Source organism: Mycteria americana, chromosome 6, assembly GCF_035582795.1.
Source record: "Mycteria americana isolate JAX WOST 10 ecotype Jacksonville Zoo and Gardens chromosome 6, USCA_MyAme_1.0, whole genome shotgun sequence".
Taxonomy (NCBI): domain Eukaryota; kingdom Metazoa; phylum Chordata; class Aves; order Ciconiiformes; family Ciconiidae; genus Mycteria; species Mycteria americana.
The window spans coordinates 59,871,472-59,895,115 of record NC_134370.1 but is presented as its reverse complement, the minus strand read 5'-3'; the positions used below and the strand labels follow the sequence as shown (position 1 = coordinate 59,895,115).

The 23,644-nt window shown below is 40.2% G+C and overlaps 2 protein-coding genes across 2 annotated transcripts; both read left to right on the top strand.

The window, feature by feature from the left end:
- The first annotated feature begins 388 nt into the window (after positions 1-388).
- On the top strand, positions 389-17,630 carry BTBD1 (BTB domain containing 1). The gene is made up of 8 exons (XM_075506148.1): positions 389-891; positions 7,688-7,844; positions 8,436-8,541; positions 10,145-10,342; positions 10,608-10,800; positions 11,355-11,442; positions 15,677-15,823; positions 16,715-17,630. Exons 1-8 carry the CDS (start codon positions 488-490, stop codon positions 16,871-16,873), a joined length of 1,452 nt encoding a protein of 483 aa, XP_075362263.1. The 5' UTR covers positions 389-487; the 3' UTR covers positions 16,874-17,630.
- Positions 17,631-18,353: 723 nt separating this feature from the next.
- Positions 18,354-22,969, top strand: C6H15orf40 (chromosome 6 C15orf40 homolog). The gene is made up of 4 exons (XM_075506147.1): positions 18,354-18,449; positions 18,538-18,664; positions 19,892-20,019; positions 22,114-22,969. Exons 1-4 carry the CDS (start codon positions 18,375-18,377, stop codon positions 22,204-22,206), a joined length of 423 nt encoding a protein of 140 aa, XP_075362262.1. The 5' UTR covers positions 18,354-18,374; the 3' UTR covers positions 22,207-22,969.
- Positions 22,970-23,644: the final 675 nt, after the last annotated feature.

Here is a 23,644-nt window from a genome sequence, read left to right as displayed (position 1 = left end):
GAAACAGGTGTTATAAAAACGAATTTGCATTCCACGTGCCTAAACAGAATAGCTGCAAGATTTATTCATTCCCACATGTGACGGTACGAATCCCGGTGACTGTCGCAGTGCTCTGTGCTTCGCGTGTCTGGTTTTTCTCTCTTGGCGGCTCTGGAAGCGCATCCCCATTGCCCAGGCGGGCACGACGCCTTTATAAAACTAACAAGGGACACAGACCCAAAACACGGCCCAGGGGACCCGGCCCATGCCCGGATGACGGCGCTCCCGGCCCCGCCGCCCTCCCGCCCGCGCTTCTCCTCAGCCTCCCGCGCGGCCGCTGGGGAAGGGCAGACGGGCAGCGACGGCTTCGCCCGCCGCCCGCGAGCCTGCGCGAGGCAGAGGCGCATGCGCGGCACAGGGGCGGCGGGCGGTTGACGTCGGGGCGCCCGGCGGGCATTCGCGTGCCGCCGGCGGACGGAGCGGCCCGGCCCGGCCCCTCAGGGCGGCGATGGCGGCCGCTGGCGGCGGCTCGGGTTCGCCCGCGGAGACGCCCGCCGCCGCCGCTGCTGCTACCGCTGCCGCCACCGCCGCCGCGGAAGCCGGCGCGGTGTTGCAGCGGGAGCCGCTGTACAACTGGCAGGCCACCAAGGGCTCGCTGCGGGAGCGGTTCGCCTTCCTCTTCTCCAACGAGCTCCTCAGCGACGTGCACTTCGTGGTGGGCAAGGGCAGCCCCCGCGGCGGGGGCGGGGGCGCGCCCCCCGGGCCCGGCCAGCAGCGCATCCCCGCCCACCGCTTCGTCCTGGCGGCCGGCAGCGCCGTCTTCGACGCGATGTTTAACGGCGGCATGGCCACCACCTCGGCCGAGATCGAGCTGCCCGACGTGGAGCCCGCCGCCTTCCTGGCGCTCCTGAGGTCAGGCCGCGGAGGGGCGGGGGCGGGCGGCACCGGGCACCGTGCAGGCTCCTGGGCCGGGGGCACCGGGCGGGGGAGCAGGTCTCTCCTCCCGCCGGCGTCGCTGGGCCCGGCCGGGCCGGGGGGCTCCGCTCGGCTGCTGGTGTCATTTCCTCGCTCCGCGGCCCCTCCTGGCTCCTGTCCCCAAAGAGCCGTGTGCGTGTCCGCGGAGGGAGGTGCGGAGAAAACGCGTAACCACCTTGCGGGCTGGTACGCAAGGTCAAACCACCCTGCGAACACATTTTGGTTCCCTCTTGCTCGTTCCCCTGCATCCTTTCCCCAAGAGAAGTACCCAAATTTTAGGGCAACTAACTGTCCATTCAGAAAAGTACTTTGATAGTGGTGGGTGTCTGGTTTGGCTTTTTTATTGCGGGTTTTTTAAAAGTAAAATGATGGGAATTAGTGGTTCTTCTGAATGTTGCAACTATCCATCCACCTTCTAATAATAGCTAAGAAGGGATGGAGGCTGTTGTACCAAGCTTTTCATTTCATTTAGTGCTTTGAAATTCTATTCATCTTATTGTTCACTTTTCTTTTTCAGCGGTGGTAATAAATTGTTGTCTCTTTTTACCAGAGTAATACCCATTGTAGTCACACTTATTTCAGATACTTTTGGGGGGAGAGTGAACGTGCAGCAGAAGGCAGTAACTAGCTGATTTTTACACACAAACCACCCAAGGGAGACCATGAGTGCAGTGATGGCAAAAATTATGTAAAATGGGTTAGTGATTTCTAAATTGGGCAGAATAGGGTCTGCTACTTCTCATGCTCACAAAACTGATGAGTTGATCTACTGTTTTTTTTTTTTTTTATCTCAGAGTAGTGGTAAATAAAATTTATGGTGTTCATAGAAACAATTACCGATGGTTTCTTTGTGTATCAGGTTGTGGTGTGGTAATATGACTAAACTGCTTAACCTTCAGGTTTTTTTCAGCGAAACTCCTCTGCTAGGCAAAACCTCTATAAAATGTATGAAACAGATTTCTGTAACAAACGTTTGGGAAACAAGTAATATTATTGCCTGGAAATAAATATGTAGTGTCCTGAAGCTTTCTGTAATGGGAAAAGCTCCAAAGTCTTAGCAACTTTCTCTTTGTTTTGAGGCCTAACAGATAAGAACAATGAGAAGAAAAGTCACCTGGTCCTTTTAGTAATCATGGACACAGGAATTGCAGCAACTGATTTGGGGAAAAAAAAAACCAAACCCAAACCACCATGCAGGTTGCCGTTGGCAAATGAACTGTATTTATTTTGTGGATTCTTAGCAAAGAGGGAGTGGCAAGGCAAAGAGTTTGTGTACCAGAGTGGGAGATAGTGGGAAGTGTCTTTCAAGCAAAATGGTTTCAAAAGTTAGAAGTAAATGAATGTGCACATATATGTGTTTGTCTATATATATGTGGAAAAAACACTGGACAGTGAGAAGTGGATATAATGAGAGAAGTTTCTCTGGATAGAAATATAAACAGGGAAACAGGAGAGTTCTAAGTAAAGATAAGAAGGATGATATTTCAAAACTGTGGAAATTAATGAAGAGATGTTGTTAGAAGCAAACAAAAGCCACCTTGTGTTGGTAGAGCTACTACTATGTGATGGCCAGGGAACTTACGTAAGTAAACTGATTATACTTGTATCTTGTCTAAATATCACCAGCCTGATGAACTGTTGAAACATCTCAGGTTTGATGTCTTCTTTGGTATGAAATACATGGCAGCTTTTTAGGACGTTCTTACATATACTATATATATTTTGAGCTTATATTGGAATAAATATAAATTGCAACACCTTGCTAAAAACATATCTAGGGAGAACTTCTTTAATACAGGCCAGTACTGGACTTCTTCCATGCTCATATACGCTGTTTTTAAAGTATACCAACTATAAGACAGCCTGGGTTTTTTTCCTAATGTTGGCCAGAAGAGGCAACCTTGCACTGTTGGCCTCTTCTATCTATCATTAGTAAATTGGTCAGGTAATGATGGTTGCCTTTTACAGGACCTTTCTTTAATCTTTGCGAAGAGCAATTTGAGGCGTATTGGCTAGAAATTAAGTTGGGATCTTTCAATACGCATAGCAAATGAACATCAAGGTAAAGGAAACATTGAAGTAATGCAAAAACTTTTAGGGATAATTTACTAATTATTTAATGTTCCACAGCTCATTTCCATTTTATTTACTCATGTGGTTTGTTAGATCCTATCTGTAGTTGATGTGTTTCATAAAGATCTATTGACAAATGCTACTTGTAAATTAAAGCCAAGGGAAAAGATTTTTTGATGAAAATTTTTCTGATTCTCTTAAATTCATTCCATCTGTATCTGTCCAGTGAGACTGAGTATCATTTCTCTGTCCAGTGATGTAAACTTTCATCAGTGTTGGTGTTTTGTCACAAAATAGATGGGAGTTCAAGAATTATGTTTGAGGAAGAAAAAAGTAGTTAGAAATTGGACAATTTAAAACATCTGATAGTCACCAAGGTAATGTGACATCTGTTTTCTTATTTTTCTTGTGGATATGTTTGTACACAACTTAAAATCAGCTACAGTTGCTACCTTTTTCTGACTGGGGCCTCTAAAATAATAAATTTGTGGAGTTAAAGTATTTAAAAATAATGAACTGAAACTTTAATTGATAGTACCACTGTAATTCCAGTAATAAGTTTTAGGCTTTCTTTTTCCCCTAGAGAAAGTTGCGTAGCCCTCCTTGTCTGTGGGCTAAAATCTTAACTGTGAAGATGGGAAAAGGGCAACCTTTTAAAATTGGCTGGAGAAGGGGAGAGAACTTTCTTAGAAAACAATTGGCTGAGCTCAAAGGCTTAGAAATGACTGTGGTGTGTGTTTTGGCTTATCATCCAGTATTCCTCTTGCCTGAAGAGTTTTCAAACATGAGCCAGAGGAGCTTTTTAAAAGCAGCTGACTACTTCAGTAGTTTGAGAGATAAATCCTTAAGAACTGAAATAATATCAAAGTCACAAAGTTTGAATCTGCTTCCCATTTAAACACCTTTTTTTTTTGTATGTTTCTAACTGTACAAATTGAATAGCAGTGATCAAGAAAATAAAAGTTGTCTCAGTAGGGTTCTGTTTTAGGGTTTCATATTGTTGGTTTTAATAAGATTTTTTTTTAAATTTCATTCACATTTTGAAATATGTTTTACAGTAATTGAACTTGTCCTTTGATCATAGTATAAAAGGAAGTGATGACATGGCACAAATTTAGCAGTCCATCTTCCAAATGTCTTTGCAGAGGACTTTGGCAAGCAGTAAACAGAGGGGTAATCATGACTAACTGGAAAAAGATTCTTGTGTACTTTTATAATGGTGAAAATATTTCAACTTTTGGGAAGATGCTAAGACTAGGGGAGAAAGAAGTGCTAACCTGAGAGTAAAGAGAAGTGACATAAAATGGATGAGAGGCTTATGTAAAGTGAATGGTTAGTTGGGAAATTGTTTGTTCTGGTCAGTAAAAGTGTTCTTCCACAATGCACATACACACACCCTCCCCATCCTGGATGACAATAAAATTAGTCAATATCTAAAGAGCAGGTTGTTTCTATGAGTCTCTCAAAGGGGAGGAGAGGAGGGAAGAAGGCAAGGGGGAAGGATAAGTGACCTTGAACCCCACTGAGTTAGGTGGAGGAGGAACAGTGGTATAAACATGAAGGTGTGCTAGTTCAGGCCTGCCACAAATGAGAGAGTTAACACAGAGACAGAGCTCTTGGCACATGAGCAGAGGGATTTTTAGAGAAGACACACCTAGAGTTCCTCTTTTATGAGTAGATGAATGCATCATGATCATCCGTCTGTATACTTAAGGGAAATAGGATTATACAACATCCTAGAGCAATGTACTTTATTACAATTTTTCATAGTTTTTACAGCTACCTTTTAACTTTGCAAATTCACACTTTTTAGTATTTGCAAAAGATGACTGTTTGGCTTTGAAAATCCCAGAATAGTATTGGCATTGTCAAAAACTTGAAATATTGAACACAAAAAACTGACAATGTGACTTTCTTAATGTATTTGGACACTTGCATTGAGTTTTCTCGGTTTCAAAGTGTGTAACTACATTGCATGTTCTGTAACTATGAGCTGTTATGCCCTGTGGTGATCGATGTCTAGAAACAGAAAATTAGGTCCATAGTGCCCAGTAACTCCATGCAACACACCACCTCTCCCATCCTGAGTCAATACTGTTAACAGATGGAGCCCAAAGTCTTAGACCAAATGAACTCAATGAACATTTTATGGATATTTATGTGCATTTTACAGACATTTTACAGGAGAAGGGGTGGTTAATGAGGATGTGTTGCGATAGTGTGGGACCTGAGCATGATGTAAATGGTATGCAATAAGGGGTGGAGAACGTACTGGGTTTGGCTGGGATAGAGTTAAAGTCTTCATAGCAGCTTGTATGGGGCTAATGTTTCGGATTTGTGCTGAAAATGGTGTTGATACCACACTGATGTTTTAGTTACTGCTTGAGATACTGTGCAAATTTTAGTTGTCAGAACTTTAATCACTTAAGTCCCGTTAGTTTGCATGACACACTTTCAGCTGGGGAGTGTCTCTTAATGTATATCCAGCCTTACAGCAGGGGAGGGATTGGAGCATAGAGCCTCAAGTGTGTCCTTCACGGCATGAAAAAGCATGCTGTAGCTCATAGATCTCATGTGAATGAAAAACCTGCATGTATATGCACTGTTGCCACATTTGAATTCCTGTCATTTGGCCATGTAATTGGGTTTTGATCATATGAGGAAGAAGCCTGCAAAATTCCTGGGAGAGAAAGGGTCAGAAAAGTGCAGTATGCAACTGTACCCTGATTCTTAAGAAGGTGTAGTAGAAAATGAACCACAAGCCAGACGAGCTCCTCGGTGTGTCACTTCATTGGCTTCAGATTGGACACACTTAAGGAATAAAATCAAAATCATGTTCAAAAAACAACTTGGCGACACTTTATTTATTTATTTATTTATAGGATTAGGTAAAATTTACAATGCAGTTTGTGTGGTAATGCTGCTTTTTTTGCAGCCTGTTAATGTTCAACTCTTCTGTGATTTGGACTCCAAGCTCCTATAAAGCTACACAAGGAAGGCTAGGGCATTTTAAACAGATTTTTTTTTTTTTTTAAATCTTGAAACAAAAATCTAAACACACTGTTCTAGTGCATTAATGAACTATTTGTCAATTTGGTATACAAACCTGTACCTATGAGATCTTAGTTTCTTAAAAGTAAATTTGTTAGTGATTGAGTGGCAAGTCAGCCCATCCTTTTCATCAACAGATAATAGTTTATAACTTTCATAAATCAGTTCTTAATGACCTGTATGAAACTTACTAAAAAAAGTTAGCATTTAATTAAACTCATTCATTCTAAAAGCTGTTTGATGTAAATCCAGTTTAAAGAATTAATCTAGAGCATCATTCATATTTCCTAAGTGATGTGAAAGCTGGCCGTTTGAATAGATTGGAATATTGTAGTGGTAAATATGTACCTGTTGGTAAGTGCAAATTTAATGTTGAACGCCATATTTAGTTGTGTGTTAGCAATTGCCGAGAATTAGAGTTTTCTTGGAATATAAGAAATATAAAGAGTGAAGAACTTCAGTTTAAATTTTAACTCTAGGCTTCTATTACTTAGATCTCCCCATGTTGCAAACAATTTTAAGTCCATTACTTTCACAGGTTTTTTTCCGGTAAAGACAAACTGCTTATTGTTACATTAAAAACCCTTCTAAACATGCCTTCCGTCTCTACGTGTTGCTTGCTGTTCATTTCCAGGAGGTTCTGAACAAAAAATATTATGAAATATAAAGGAAAGGCTTGGTCTTCATTGTGGAATTCCTGCATTTGCGAATGTGTCCTGGCTTATTATGTTTAACCACCTGTGTGTTGGGGACAAATGTATTTTTTTAAATCACAGGCTATTCTTGATTATTAACTGAAAAACTGATGAAATATTGCTAAGATTATCTTCAGTGTCACCTGTAAGAAAATGTATTTTTAAAAAGTCATCTTTTCCATACAGAAACTTAAAATAAATCTTATCTTGTCTGGTCTCAAGTAACAGCTGCCCAGGAAACAGGGTTTTTTTCCTGGTTTTGGTGGAGGCTCCTATCTTTTGGTTCACAGCTTATGCTAAATTCTCAACCAATCATCTGGCGTCAAACAATGGAGACAAGCCAGAGTGTTTTGCTATGGCAGGATAGAAGAGTCAAGGTCGTCTGCTAGAATATTACTCCCTTTCCTTTCCTCTCCTCTGAACACTACAGAATGGTAACTTTGGCATAAGATGTTATCACAGTGTAAGTCCTTGACACTATTCTCCTCATGGCAGGGAAGCTAGTGTGCACTGTCAGTAAATTAAGTTCAGTAATATAGCCATAGAAGGTTATGTATTGATATTTAGAAATACAGCTCTTCCTAGTGAATCAAAAGAGCATGCATTCATATGTTAAGTAATTCTGCAGCTCAGCTGTTGTTTACAGTTTGGTAGCTATGTATAACTAGTACAGCCGGATCAGTCTTAGGGAGTAATACATATTTAAAACAAATGTATGCCATTAGGTTAACGTAATATTCTTTCTTCAACCCTTTAACTAGCTTATTCATTTGTGAAAATGCTACATGAACTGTTGCATGTTCACAGTGCAAATCTTCGACCTGTTTTCTAAATGCAAAGAGACTGTTATGTTGTGCTGGACTGCTTCCCTCAAGATATGTTTTTATGATCTATATTTGTGTATTGATTTCTAGGTTTCTTTATTCAGATGAAGTTCAAATTGGTCCAGAAACAGTCATGACTACTTTATACACTGCTAAAAAGTATGCAGTCCCAGCCCTGGAAGCACATTGTGTGGATTTTCTAACGAAGCACCTCCGAGCAGATAATGCCTTTATGCTGCTTACTCAAGTAGGTAAATTTAAGCTTAGTTTTGATTTACTAGGAAAAGCAGTGTTTGAAGGGAAATGACTAAATATTACTTCACAGTGGGTTTGCTATCACAGAGTCTAATTTATGTATGAAAATGTCTTGTTGCTCTGTTAGCATTTTTACAGACTCAGCCTCTTATTAATGTGGAGGAAAGGCTTTTTTTTTTCTTTTTTTTTTTCTTTTTTTAATATGCAATGGTCTGGGACATTTCAAACAGAGCCAGCTTATTCTACAGTGTATTTGCATGAATCTCTTAATTGTTTTTGTTAAGACTTCAGTGCATTAACTGTGCCCCAGTTCACTATAGTGGATTTGATGTGTGCTTTTTTTTTTTTGAGTTACACTGCCAAAACTACAAACATAAGCATGAAGGAAAAATTGCATGTAGTGAATTCTCCTTAATTATGTATTCCTTTGGGAATTTAAGTACTCTTTAAGGTATAAACATAAAGAGTACTTAGACAAATCAACCTATTTTAATTTAGATCTACACTAGAGTAAAAATACTTGCTTTTTAAGATTAGTGGTTTGTCAACTTTATGCTTAAGATGTATTTCTTTACCTTTTTAGGCCCGTTTGTTTGATGAACCTCAGCTTGCTAGTCTTTGTCTTGACACAATAGACAAAAGTACTATGGATGCAATAAGTGCAGAAGGCTTTACTGATATTGATATAGGTGAGTTACTTTGTGTGTCCTAAGCATTAAACTTCTGGAGGGAATTGTAGGGCTCGAGAAGACTTTGTTACGGTAATGCAGGATAGTTCGCCTCCCCCGTCCGAGTATGTAGAGTCCCAAGCGTATCTCATCTCCTTGTCACGGTATCCTGGGGTAGTTCGCTTCCCTCCTCATCTGCACCCTTTGCATGGGCGCCAACGTGATGGCCAGCTGCAGGTCTTGGAATTTGGACAGCAGCACCTGCATTACATCAGCAAGTTTGCTAATGAGCAAAACAGGATATTGGATATGTATGAGATGTTAATCAGCGCAAGTTTTATTAGCCACCCCTGCAGTGCTTTCCTTTGAGCTTCACTCCTGAGCAGGGTTCCACTGTGTTGGGTCCTGATTTGATTAGTGTCGGTGTCCTGGGGCTCCCACCATGGTAACACTATGCTTTCGTTAAAGCCAAAGCTTTAACTTGCTGAGTGTTGTGCCTCATCCCTGAAGGATCCACACTCACTTTTCACACGTAACAGGAATCATACTGTTTTGTTGCCGCATGGTACTTCTCTATTCAGAGTTGCACAGATCAGGTACAATTTATGAAATCTCTTTGGAAAAAAAAATCTAAACTGCTGGTTTCTATGTTTCATCTGTTATGAAAAGCTAGCAGTTGTAAATGTGGTTACTTAATTTCATTGTTACTATGTGTGTCCAAGATTTTACTCCAATTCAGCTAGACTGTGTGGAAAAACTCAGACTGAAGGAAAGTATTCCAGCTGCTTAAAGCAACTGTAAAGTCATTGTTAACTCATGTTCAGTGGGATTTGTACTCAGGCTGTGAGTGTTTATCTCTACTCTTGATAAATCCCAATCTGTTTTGACTTTCCAAGATGATGACCATAAACATGCCTTGCTTAAATTCAGGACATATAAAAATTCCCAGATTCAGAAGATGAAAAAACCCACATATTTTTTCAGGCTTGTGTTCTATGATAAACTGAGAATTTTTGCATACCTGTTATTCATAAAATGTCATAACAAGTAAGAATTACAGGAAAACTTGCTTTTGTAAAATATGTGTGAGTACCTTGCCTCACATTCTGTGTTCCACCTTCAAGCTTTGTGGGTGGCAAATATGTCAATGTTTAAGATTACTTTCATGTACCTTTAAACTGGTTTTGTGTGCACCACCGCTGTTTGTGTATAGTTGATCCAGATTGGCAGGTGGCTACTCTCAGATGAGAATACGACAATGTCATCGTGAATAACTTGGTTTTTTAGTAGTGGGCATTCACTGCTTGGTCACTTCCAATTTCGATCTTGCCCTAGCCATGGAAATTCTGCAGGATATTGATTGTCACTACATAGTTTATATATAGTCACACTCTTAGGAATCAAGAAGAAAGTTCATATGCTGCCTTCATAGCAGGAAAATTATTTTTTAGTTTGGAGTCTATATACCGTTGGGAGATTTCTTTATACATAAGTTGTGTTATCTTTGTCTTATTATGAATGTTCTTAGTGTTTACTTGCGTAACATTTTAAGCTTACTTAATGTGTAGCACTGTTATTGGTTTGGATGAAAACTGCTGTAAATCTGTTAACTTTTTTTCTTTAGACACATTATGTGCAGTTCTAGAAAGAGATACCCTTAGTATTCGAGAAAGTAGACTCTTTGGAGCTGTTGTTCGTTGGGCAGAAGCAGAATGTCAAAGACAACAACTGCCTGTGACATTTGGAAATAAACAGAAAGTCCTTGGAAGAGCTCTTTCCTTAATCCGTTTTCCATTAATGACTATTGAAGAGTTTGCAGCAGGTGAGTTTTGGGATTCTTTGTCTTACTGTTAGACCATATCTCTGCACTGTTCACCTGTGAGTGTTTAGATGCTTAACACTCTATTCTGTTATTAATATTGTACTAATAAAAGTTGTGATGCACAAATGAAAGTAAAATATTCTGCAGAATATGCTCTAGTTGTTGGAATATATTGTTGTCATCTTCAGTTTGCAAATATGTGTGGTTTAAATACAACAGTTGGAGTAATTCTTTGAGTCATCTTAGAAATTTTTTGTTTTCACAGGCCCTGCTCAGTCTGGAATCTTGTCAGATCGGGAAGTAGTAAATCTCTTTCTGCATTTTACTGTCAATCCTAAACCTAAAGTAGATTATATTGACCGACCAAGATGTTGCCTTAGAGGAAAAGAATGCAGCATTAACAGGTTCCAGCAAGTGGAGAGTCGCTGGGGCTACAGTGGAACAAGTGACCGGATTAGGTATGGCTTTTGAAACTATTTGGAGGAGAGACAGAGAAGTGTGGGAAGAAAGGGAACATATTATTCAACTTCATCTTTTTGGCATAAGAAACAGTAACAAACATACTGGCTCTGTTTGGGCACGTTTGATGTTTTCCTTTTTTTAAAGTAACTTAGTCTGTTGGGCACATAAAATGTAAAGTAGCAAAAAAGACAGTTCAGGAGGATTGGGTGCATTCTAGAGTGATTGGGTGTTAGCTGCATATTCCTTTTTAAAATACCAAGTCTTGCTCTGCTTTTATTTTGGAGATATTCAAAAGAATCTGGTTATTTTTTGTTTAGTGATACTGAATATCTTGGGGGATTAGCAAAGCTTTAACCTATAAAGCTGATACCTTACAAAGCATTTTTCTTACTATTGAAATCTAAATAGAAAGTGTTACTGGAAAAAAACAACGTCATTTTCAGTTTACTTCCCTACTCTTCAGTGGGAGTCTTTTTCCTACTTGACTGGGAATAGGGTAACACACCCATCACAGTTGTTTAAATTCCTTTCTTGGCTTGTGTCTTACTAGGTTCACAGTTAATAGAAGAATTTCCATAGTGGGATTTGGATTATATGGATCTATTCACGGACCCACAGACTATCAAGTTAATATACAGGTACAGTATATTCTGTTTAAATGGGCTTATGCAGAAACTACACTTGTAGAACTTGCAAAAGGTTTGGTGTATATCTGAATTGAGTAGGAGAAATCTAATAGGCCAAGAATCTAACCTGTGTTTTGTCCCCAACAGTGGTCATAAGCAGATGACTACGGAAAAGTAAGAACAATACAAAACTCTTCTCCCTTTCTGCTGCATTCTCCTGTCCTTCAATCATTTTCAGTATAGGCATTTCCTGAGACTGATTTGCTTTCTCTATTTAATAGCTCCTTGTGAATCTTTCTTCAGGATACTTGTCCAGTCTAACCTTGAATTCCTTTAAGTTTTCTGCAGAGGAATTTCACAGCTTTAATCTGTTCAGTTGTGCATAAAGTCTGTCCTTTAATAAAGTTTCTAGTAATTCAGGGAAGAGATCTTGGATTTGTTATCAACAGCTCTCTGAAATCAGTGACACAACATGTAGTGACTGGTAAAAAAGCCCAGTGTCATCAGGAGGATACTGAAAACAAGATAAAAGGTGACATTGTGTTGCTGTATGAAAGCCAGGTATGCTGACATCTTGAGTATTGGGTGCAGTTCCCAGTCTCACACAGTAGAATTAGAAGGTAGAGAAAAGGATAATTAAAATGATTAAGGGCATAGAGCTGCTGCTTTATGAAGGGAGACCAAAAAGGCTAGGACTCTTCAGTTTGTAGCGGAGAAGGCTATGGGGAGGTGTGAGCAATGCTTCTAAAATCAAGAGGGCAATGGATAACGTAAATGCAGAACAGTGTGTTATTCACCAAATCTCAGAATATTAGAACTAGGAGACTGTTACTGATACTAGCAGAAGATCAAAACGGATAAGAGTATTTTTTCAATGCAGAGGATACTAAATATACTGCCACAAGAGGCAGATATCCTCTTTTGAATCTGGTGATATTTGAACAAGTTCATTCATCAATAGCAAATCCATTAGAAGATTCCAGAAGGAACAGAAGGGGAATGTGCACTTTAGCACCCCTAGTAGAACAGTTGTGGATGCTGGGGGAACAGGCAGCAGAGCAAAGACTTGTGTGCTAACCCTCAGCAACATCTTTGCTTGCCACTGTTGGAGCATATTGGACCATTTGTCCGACCTGATTGGGTATTTATTACGTTCTTAGCGTGCCTGGTACACATTTTGGACTTAGAGGCTTGTCCTTGCCCAGAGCTTTTTGGAAAGATTGACATCTTAATTTGCTACTGATTCAGTCTTAGGCAGAAAATCATATGTTACTGTTTCCATAACTTCTGTAAAGTTACTGCAGTTTTAGGTTTGCTGAAAACATTGTCCCAGCATGGGAATCTCCCCAGTTTCTTCTGCTGGTAAATTATTTATTTGTATTGCTGTTCTCCAGGCTTTTATGTGAAGACCTTATCCTGCTGCTACTTGTTTTATATCTTCATGCTGTTTAGCCCACCAGAGAGTCTCTAGGGTTTTTTGCTACTGCTGTGTTGAAAGGATGATTTAACATTGGTTTTGACGCTTGCAGATAGCTGTTCCTAAACCTTCTTTTGGTCTGCTTAATTGTATTTTTTACATTTTAATCTGTCAGTTTGAACCTTTCTATTTTAATCTGGATACAACTTCATATTTCTATAGGATGCCCTTTTTTGTTTGTTTATTTCCAGTACTAGCCTTTTGTTGATCAGCCATGCCAACTTTTTTCCCCCTTTTCTCAAGCCTTTCTGAATAGGTGATAGGTACCAATACTGTAATTGGGCATGTGATGTCCTCCAGTAGTCTGCCTGCTTCTTATAAGGATTTGATTTTCTTAATTGCTCCTTTTAGCTTCTTTTGAACAAGCTTCCTAATTTTTCTCTCTTTGAAATTTAGCACAGCTGTTGAGGATTTGCTTTTGTTGTTCACGTGGGAGTGTTGACTCTAAGTATATTATGGACACTGTTACATAGTGTTTCCATTATGAAATTTTGAATCTGATCCTGCTCATCACTCAGTACCAAATCAAGGGTTGCGTTTCTTCCTACTGAGCAATTGGTTAGCAAGCTCATGAAATGGTCAGTGATAGCATCTAAAAATGTCACCCCAGCTTCGCGTCCTGATATGACACTTGCCCAGTCTGAGCAGGCAATTGAAGACACCACTGAAATTGTATTTCCTGCTCTTGTAGCCTGTTTGATCTCTGTTAGCATGTTGTGGTCAGGATTGTCTGCTAGTAATATTGATCCAGGACTGTATTTTTTCCTTTTCAGTATGGAAATTCAGTCCATTTGAATTCTCTTTCTTATTGAGATGAGTTTTTATTTGATTCTAAGCTTTCTAACAAGGTTTTAGCATTCCTTGACTGGCACGGTTTTACTCTGTGCTGTGTATTTTGTAACCTGGTACTATTGCATCACACTGATTTACTAGGTGTGCGGGAAATTGTGTGAAAGAATGAATCTGTGACTTAATTTAGGGACAGAAATTCCATTGTCCCTATCTTATTTAATAGACTTGTAGCATGTACTGGAACTACTGTTTCGGTTCATTTCTGGGCATCCTGTTTAAATGACAGTTTATTTGTCTTCTCTTTCCTATTTGATGATCACTATTCTCTGACCATCCTGTACTTAAGGATAGGAATTTTGTGTCTGTCTGGTAAGAAAAAAAACATTGTGTCTTTCCTCTTATGATGTTCCAAAGAAAATGTATCTGGAATGAGGTTTTGAAGGAATTTGTTGGCTTTTCCACATTCCTCAGTTCAAAAGCTCACTTGCAAATTCCTCAGTTTGAAGTGCCATTAGTTTGGTTTTCTCAAACTATACATCTATGTAAATGGGTAGCATAATGCACTAGACTGGATCTTTAGAACAAAAGACTTGGTACTGAGGACCTAGCAGCTATACTATACGTATTTGGGGATTTTTACTTTTGCATTAACTCTTGTTTGATCCTCTTGCCTGAATTCCTGTTTGCGGATGAGACCATTTGGTGTGCTCCCTCAGCATGTTTGCTGGATTTATTTAATCTGAAAAGAATTAGTTCTTGCAAGACAAACCAAAAGTGGGAGTGATCAAGAGATTCAGTTGGAAAACATGCTCCTGATCCAAACCAAAAGGCTAATGTACCTTTATGGTTCAGATGAAGGCCATCCATCTTATACAGGTTATCTTTATTCTGGAAGTACCCCAAATTCCTGATGAATCTAAAACTTTCTTGTCACAGTCTCTTCAGACAGGTATTTAAGTCCTGTGTCTCTACCTTTCTTCTTGGACCTGCATCAGGACTAGCAGAGCTTCAGAAAGTTAAACATTTAATACTTGTCTTAAAATAGTGATAATGTATATTGCAAATACATCTTTTATGTGAAAGGGGCTTAGGACTTCAACATTATAATTGTTAATATTTCTATTGATTGTGGCTGGGAAAAAAATTAAAGCACATTTTGCATAGAATAGGGCTTCATCTCATTTGTGCAATATTAAAAATTATATGGCAATTTAATAATAAAATATTAAAATTTATAGGACTCTTGTTAGTGCAGTGATCATGAGAGCTGTTCATGTTACTCTAAAGCTCTGATATCCAACTTCTGCAAGAGGTGTTTGGCAGCATGGATCAGGATTGCTATCCAAAATGAGAAGTGACATATCTGCTATTACTATATCTTAGCTAGGGATTCCTATTTGCCACCAAAATTGAAGGCAAAAGAAATAATATATAGTCTGAGTGTAATTTTTATACTGAATCTAGAATAGAAACAAATTGTATAAAACATAGCAGTGCAAGTTCCTGTTTTCTTTTAAGAATGTATCGCTGACTGCTTACATTATCTGTAAAAACTTGTTTTCTGAATTAGCCACAGCCAGCGAATGTGCTTCCCTCATGTGGGCTGTGTAGGTGTACAGCAATCAGCAAATCGAAGTACAGGATTATATGTAGCATATGAAGGTCAGAAGCCGAAGGTCTAAGAGCTATTCTTCGTCTCCCAAGCAAAGACTATAACCTGGTTGGAGCAGTGTTGAATCTAGCCCACAGATTGGACAGCCTGTGTAAAACTCGCAAGCCATCGTTCGGCACACTGCTGGGTCAGCCTGAATAGTATCAGGAAATCACACCTATTTTCCAGTTCTGAGATTGCACTATCCTTGCAATTAAACGGGGTGGAGTAGGCAAGTGCTTGCTTGTAATCTTCTAATATGCATACAGTAAGAATATTTCTCAAGCTTGTAAACCTAAAAATACTATTTTCGTGTTTTTGTACAGATAATTGATTATGAGAAGAATCAAACGCTAGGACAAAACGATACTGGATTTAGTTGTGATGGAACAGCCAGTACATTCAGAGTTATGTTCAAAGAACCTATAGAGATTTTGCCAACGGTTTGCTACACAGCTTGTGCAACATTGAAAGTAAGAATGCCTAACAGCACAGAAGAAAATGTTATTTTGATGCAAGAGTTCTTCTTTTATCTGTCTTCTGATGGGAAAGTGTCTTCTAGATCTTGGATTTACTTTTAGTGCTAAAGACGGCTGTAGTTAAACTCCACAGTAACTCTTTAAGACTGTTACCTCTCTTCTGTGCCACAGCACAGAATTCATAACTGGATCCTTTGTGCCTTCCCACTTCCTGGCTTGATGTAAGAGTTAGAATGAGTCCTAATGGAAGTCACGGGTTCTGTGTGGGCAAAAGCATTATCTAGAATATTTAATCTGGCAGCTCTCTATCAAAATTTAAGTTTGATTTCTTTTATCAAGGATATTCTAACCACTAGCTAGAGTCAAGAAAATAGAAAGCTTTCTTTTGTCACTTTATATATACTAGTGCTGAAATATAGGGAAGAATTATTTGTCCTAGGAAAGTCTCCCCTTAATGTTATGGACAAATTTATTTAATGTTTTCTCAAAAATCTTTTAATATTCTTTTAAATATAATTCCCTATACAGAAATCACAGTTGAATGGCTTGGAAAAAAATGTTGCACATTAGAAGAAGCTGAGGCAGGGAACTAAGTGAGAATACAGACAACCTGTATGACAAGTAGAAATACTAGAAAATATTTATTCATTACTAGTTGGATAAAATCAAGTGGTTTAGGTATGCTGTCAGAGAAACTTTTTTTTATTATTTAGACATAGGGCACTTGCTTCTGTTGTCTGTGATTTTGCATATAACTTACATGATGTGGGTATAGAAATTTTATACTATTAAAATAACCTAAGTCAGTAGTGTTTGAACCTCAACATTTTATGGGTCTTGTTGCCCATTTCCATTCAGTTGCTAATCTCTTCTGATGTTTTTCAGGGTCCTGATTCCCACTATGGAACAAAAGGTTTGAAGAAAGTGATCCACGAATCTCCTACTGCTAGCAAAACATGCTTTGTCTTTTATAGTTCACCAGGTAACAACAATGGTACGTCAATAGAAGATGGACAGATACCAGAAATAATATTTTATACATAATTTCACATGATCATCTCAAATGTATCAGCGTATCAGTGGACTTCAGCTCACTATTGGCAGCAGTTAAAAAAAAAAAAAAAAAAATCTGTGAAATTACATGAATGTGTAAAAACAAAACTAACTTGTTTGAGAGGTACCAGAAAAGCTATTGTCTCTGCATCGTTATTGGCGGAATGTAATTTAGCTTTTCCTCTTAACAAAATGTCAAGTGGACTAAGTACTCGGCATATTGAAAAGATTGTTTTAAATAGTATCTTGTGATTAATTGCTTTGTCTTTCCACCCCTTCATTTCTCATGTAGTAAAATTCATTTTTTGAACTGGAAAAATCCTCACTCATTATGAACTTCTTGTGTGTGTTTTCCCCAACCTGTCCTAAACAGACAGTAAAGCTGCTGCTGTAGTCCCAGCTTACACTTCTTTCCAAAATGACCTTGGAATGACCCTATGGACACGAATTGCTACTATATTTTTTTTGAAGTACATCAGCAAAGCTGCATTGATATTGCTATCGTCTTGACTTTTTGGACGAGCTGTGGAGAATTAATGGACTTAGCACTGCAGACAGCATCTGCAGCTGCACTGAAGAAATACTAAGTCAAATTCAGCAATAAACAGATCTTTCCAGAATCTCTCTTAATTCAGAAGGGCTGTTTTGGAACATAGAGCTGGTTATGAAAATAGCCACTGTATATACATATGTGCCTATAACAAAATGTATAATGTGAAAATGAGAATACAGACTTGTAATGATGTTATTTTATCATTGGATATTCTAATACTAAAAATTAGTATGAACTAAGGATTGTTTGTGTGCAGCTAGTTTTGCAGATTGCATACATTAATTTGATGCAGTTGATGTATGTATATAGTATTCAGTGTCTTGCAATACGTATGTACTGTGTAGCAGTAGAATGTCTTGGTGTACAAAATCCTGTACCCTCCCCCAAATTATATGAAAGTAGTTTTTTCTCACAGGAGAAAAAAAAAAAGCCTCCTCTTTTCCCCGATTTCTCTGTAGATGCCCGCTGCAGTGAAGGTCGTGCAGGTCCGAGGTCTCAAACCAGAGTCTTTCAAAGGCGCCGTGCATTTCAGACACCTGCTGTGTACGCATTCTGCTGGCGCTCTCCCCTTCCCCCGAGCGGAGGTTTTTCAGTCAGTCGAGACCCGGAAAGCGCCGCTGTGACACGGGCGGGTGTGGGGGTGTGTGTGCCAGCAAGCGGCCGGCAGCCGGGGCCGGGCATTACAGCGTTCCGGGAGAAGCCAGCGGAAGCGGGGGCAGGAGCCGCCCCGGCTGCGGTGTGCCTCGGGGGGCCGGTGCCCCGGCAGCTCGGACCCGCGCGCCTGTCCCCGCGGCCCGGCGGGCCCCGCCCCGGTGGGCTGGGCGGTGGGCTCGCCCTGCGACCCCGGCGGCTGTGGCGCAGCGCGCAGGCGCGGCCGGGGGCGGAGCCTGGCACCTCGGGGCGGGGCTAGCTGTGTTGCCGGAAGGGCCGCACCGCGCTATGCTGGCCCTCGCCGGCTTCCGTCGGCTGTTGGCGGCGCCGGTGCGGAGCGGCGGTGGGGCCATGCCCCGAAAGGTGCGGGCGGGCAGGCCCCGCGGGGGCGGGCGGGCGGGCGAGCAGGCACGTGGCGCCCGCGGTGACCGCGTCTGTTCCTCTGTTCCAGGGAAAAGGAGCTGGGAAGGGGCCCGCGGAACCGGGCGTCGCCGCGGGACCGGTGGTGGTGGCGGGCGACGGCTGCGTGAGGGTGGCGGTTCGCGCCAAGCCCGGCTCCCGCTGCAGCGCCGTCACAGGTGGGGCCGCCGGCCCGGCGGGTGTGCCTCCCCCGCCTGCCCTCCCTTTCCGCGCCTGGGGCGCGGTGCTGCCGGGCGGGAGGGCGGATCTCGGGAGAGCTTGCCCGCCGCCGTGCTGGGCTGAGGGCGCCGGGCGTGAGGCGCGGGAAGCGGCGGGACGGCGTCGCGTTCGGCAGGGGCAGCCCCCGCGCTGTCGGGCGGCTCGGGGCGCTCGCTACCAGCGGGGGGCGGAGGTGCTGCGGTCGCTTCTTCTGAAGAGCGGGGCGGTGGCCCTTCCCGCCCTAGGAGTGACCGTCAGTAGCGAGGGACGGAGCGGGAAAGCTGCTTTTTCTAACTAGTCTTTGTAACGAGTTCTACAGCTTATCGCTATCCCCTAAGCTGTAAAAAAAAAGAAAAGAAAAGAAAAGAAAAAAAACATCAGAAAACTGAAGAAAGTAATAATGTCACACTTTTCTTAAAAGAAGCCAGGAGTAGCTCTTTCCCATTCCCCCACAGGTAACGCTAGGTGGTGCAGCCAGCATGGTGTAAATTCTTCTGAACAAATTTTTTTGAAAGGAGTAACAGCAAACACGCTTCATCAGCACTTCCATTTGACGTGTGCAATTTTGTGCGTGCTGTTTGTATCCCAAGAGGTTGTGCGGTTTTATTTGAACTGTAAAAGTTTGATCTAATAAAACATGTTCTCCCTCTACAAATCCGGACTTGCTTATGTACAAATTAGAGCTGCTTTTTAGACAGATATGCGTTTGAGACTAACATAGTGGACTGTTAGTAGAGTGTCCAGGCTCAAGTGGCAACACAAGGAAATTGTTGATGATAGTATAGCGCTCTGGGCAGACTTATTTATCATGGGGTTTTTTTGTGAGTTAACCTGATTTGTATTAGGCTACGTGATGCCAAGCTGCACTACACCTGCAGCAGAATGGACAACATAGACAGGGGCTTAGAACAGTGCCCTGGTTGTGTGAAAACTGATAATTCATGGCTGCACTCTGATACAAGTCTGAAGGCTTCGCTGTTCTTTGTATCAGAAGATTATCTTTGTACTGGCTAACGGTTTTAACTTAAGGGAATTTCTGAAGTGTAAAAATGTTGTTACCTGCTAATCTACAAGTTTACTTGGTTTTAAATTAAAGTGCTTTTGAAAGCATAAACATTCATTTTTAGGAGACCATAACTGATGTTTTGAATGTTTTGAGCATAAAATCCTTAAAATATTTGTTATAGATGTGACAGCTGAGGCAGTAGGTGTAGCTATTGCTGCACCTCCATCAGAAGGGGAGGCAAATGCAGAGCTGTGTCGCTATCTCTCTAAGGTGCTAGAAGTGAAGAAGAGTGAAGTTATTTTAGAGAAGGTACTTCTTTTTTTTTTTTCTTTTTTTCTTTCAGTCTTGCCCTACTGCAATTTAAATTCAAGATTTTGAGACTTACTCATTGAGTACAGGGAGCTGCTCTCCAATTTCAGTCCAAAAGACACTTTAAAGGTGTTTAGTTGAGTTAATGGAATGATTCATTGAGAACAGATCTAGTGTAGGAAGAACCACAGCTGATCTTGAGATCTTTAATCAGAATAGTTCTCATCATGATATATTTTCCAAATTTGTGTGGTTCATGTTTTCTGTGTTCTTCACAGATTTTCTTGTTTTCATGTCAAAAGCAGTTCCCAAAATTTGTGCTTTGCAGAGAATGTGCATTTTATTATGCACATGTACATTCATGTGCAGAATGTGCATTCATTTTCTGAAGTAACTTACGTATTTGAGTGGAAATTTTGGGACAATCAACTGTCACACATAAACAAGAGCATATATAAGCACTTGGATTATAGCTAGGCCCCAAGAGTTTCTTTGTATTAGAATTTACATGTCTTGACTTTGGTGAGCGGAAACTCTTTGTTTTATTCATTGCACTGAATAAATAATTTGTTTTATTAATTCATTGTACTTAAAGTCAGTCCAGTCATGTTCATTTATAGTTTATGAACATAAGAGCACAATGACAAATTGTGCTTTCTATTTTTGTCTTGTTGGTTTAATGTAGGAGCTGTAGAAGTCAGTTAAAGGATAGTGGTAAATGGCAACATGATCAATGAATTGAGCACTGTGCTGCCAAAAGGTAGAGATGTGAAGATTTGAGTCTTGTTTTTCCTGAATCATGGGCAAACTGCTTAATTTGTTTATCAACATTTTACAGATAACACTGTTTTCCTGCCTTGAAGGGATGTTCAGGTTTAACTAGATTATTCTCATAAGTGCTAAGCAGAGTTGAACATAAAAGGGGCCAGTGTTGTCTGACCTTCTTGACTCAGTTGTTCGTCATGACCTACAGTGTCCAAATAATTACATGCTAATGTTTGTTTTTCACAAGGCACTGTTTGTTCTCAGTGAAGCATTGAGCTTTGTGGTAAAGTCTGTATTTTACCTGTGGCTTAGATTTTTTCCATCCTGATCTGCTAGGTGTAAACAGCAAGTGATTTTTTGGTACTGATTGCTCTCTTATGTGCTACTTGCTTTATGGGAAGTGATAACATTAACAAAACCAATCCAAATTGGGAAATTGGTGGGAAATGATCCAGTATAAATCTGGGGTTACCAGATTTCTATGCAAGGGCCTTGATTTTCATCATCAGCTGGCTAGACTGCTTCAAAAATCTATTTTTAATTTTAAATTTCATGCTATATTTCTGTATAGTAGAGTTAAGGACTTTTCCTCCTTCACGATGTCCCTTGTGGGCTTTTCAAACTTTTTGCCAGGCTGCAGATTAACAAGCAACGTGTTTCTCATGGTTTACAGAATACTAGCAAAGTTGTGTCTTCGGCAATATGAAATGAGGTTGCACATTTGCCAGTTCCTATGTAAAATAGCCTTTTTTTCAGTAATACAAAAACAGGTAGGTCAATAATACCTCAAATAACTGCTCTATGAATCCAAATGTCTTATAGGTTATATACAATGTGATTTCTTTCATTTAGTTGATATTATCAACCTGAGAACTCAGCTTAAGAGTAACTAATATTCTGTGGGAGACAACTCTGAAGAAATATCTGAAAGTACACAGTTATCCAATATACATATATATACACCCCTACTTTTTAAAAACAAAAATGCAAATTAGTTGCAGTCTTGCTTCTAGATTATACAAGTGAATTATGGAAACTTATCACTCCTTGGTTTTCGTTCTAGCCTATAAAAAGAGCATCAATTCAGGGCACGCTCTGGGAGCTGTATCTAGTTTTAAAAGGAGAGTAGATAAGACATTGTTTTCCACCTTTCAAATAACTAGAAAGGACATTGATGAACTATCTCTTACTGCTGTTAATTCTGCATACCCACACTTTAAGAATTACTTTTTAAGTACCTGGTATGTTGGCATTACAGTGAGATTTTTTTGGAATGTGTATTTGATGGTGATTCTCTGAAATATTTTTTTGTGTGTGTGTCTAAACCAGGGTGGTAAATCACGTGAAAAAGTGGTGAAGATTTTGGTATCAATGACACCAGATGAGATTTTAGAAAAACTGAAAAAAGAAGCTTCCAGTTGACCTAAAACAAGAGCAGGAAATGGGACAATGCATCTTGGTAAATGGACTGATATTCTTTCTTATGTAAATCTAGTCCTATTGAGAATGTGGGTAATGACTAGGGAAGGATGCTTCTTCCCCCTCCCCCCCCCCCCCCCCCGCCCCCCTTGTTAATATAGCTGCTGTATAGTTGAAGTTTTTGTGTAGGTTTGGTTAGAAAAACTTGTCTTTGCTGAGGCTCTGTATCTGCTTCTGTCACTACAGACTTTTTTCCTCTCTAGAGAGTTTCCTGTTGGTAAGAATTGTCCTCTTTCCTGGTCCCTAAATAAATGGTTTATAAAACTGGTTTCTTAGTGAAACAAACTTTGGTTAACAAAGTGAAAGGCTTGGAGTGACAGGCTTCAAAGTGAAAAGTGGTACAAAAGGATGAGTCTGTCTGGATGGTAAAGACCCTAGAAGAATGTTCTCTTCAATATCTAGTGGCAGGTACTGGGTGCAGTTTTGCACTATGTGCACATATGTACATCTAAAATAAATGTAATTGAAGCCAATATACTGTTGTTGATCGCACAGGCAAGCTAAAAGCAGAATCGCCTGAACAACAAGCAAAACCAGAAGTTTGCAGTGTGAAAAACTGACCCAGAACCTAGTAATTGCATACACAGTGTCACTTTGTAATAGTCTGTAGTTTCCTGAAAAGTAGAGATACAGTTCTGTATCTTTGTCAAATGTATGTCAAGTGTAATGACTGTTTTTAATAAAAGGGGCAAAAAGTATTATCAAACTTTGTTTTGTGTTTATATTTTTAACAAAAAAAAAATTTGTTTCCTAGAAGTCACTTATTAGAATGTTACTTTTAAACAGGGCTTTTTTGCAGTCTTTCCTTGGTTTAAAAATGAGTAGTATTTCAACCCACAGAGAACCAAGCAGAGCCATTTGTAGAATAGAACAAGAAGTCTGAAACAAAATAGGCAACTATACTCCAGTCTCAGGGCTAATGAGAAGGCAGCTTAACTTTTCTCTTTATCATGCTTCAGAGGTCAGAGTAAGATTTAACTAGTATTTCCCAAAAATGTATGTGATATCACACGTGTCTCTGGTAGGAGTTTGCTTTTTCATCTGCATCACTGCTGATTTCTGAAATTGTCTTATCTTTACTATGGTTGTCATATTTTAAAAATATATATATAAAATGTGATGCTTAAAATAAAAAAGAAAAACTGTTCTGAAGGTTTGCTTAAGGTTTGTCATACCTTCTCCTGGAAGACCATGTTATGAATGCAAAAGTTACAGCTAAATTTCTTTACCAGCTTCATGCAGTGCAGACTTCATAGCTCATAATTTTCTCATAGCTCATCAGTTTGCGCGGCAGTTTGCGCAGGCAGGGCGTGTAGGGAAGGCGAAGTCACCCTACTAGCTCAAGAGGAACTGTGAAAAGTGAGTTCATTCGGTAGTCCCC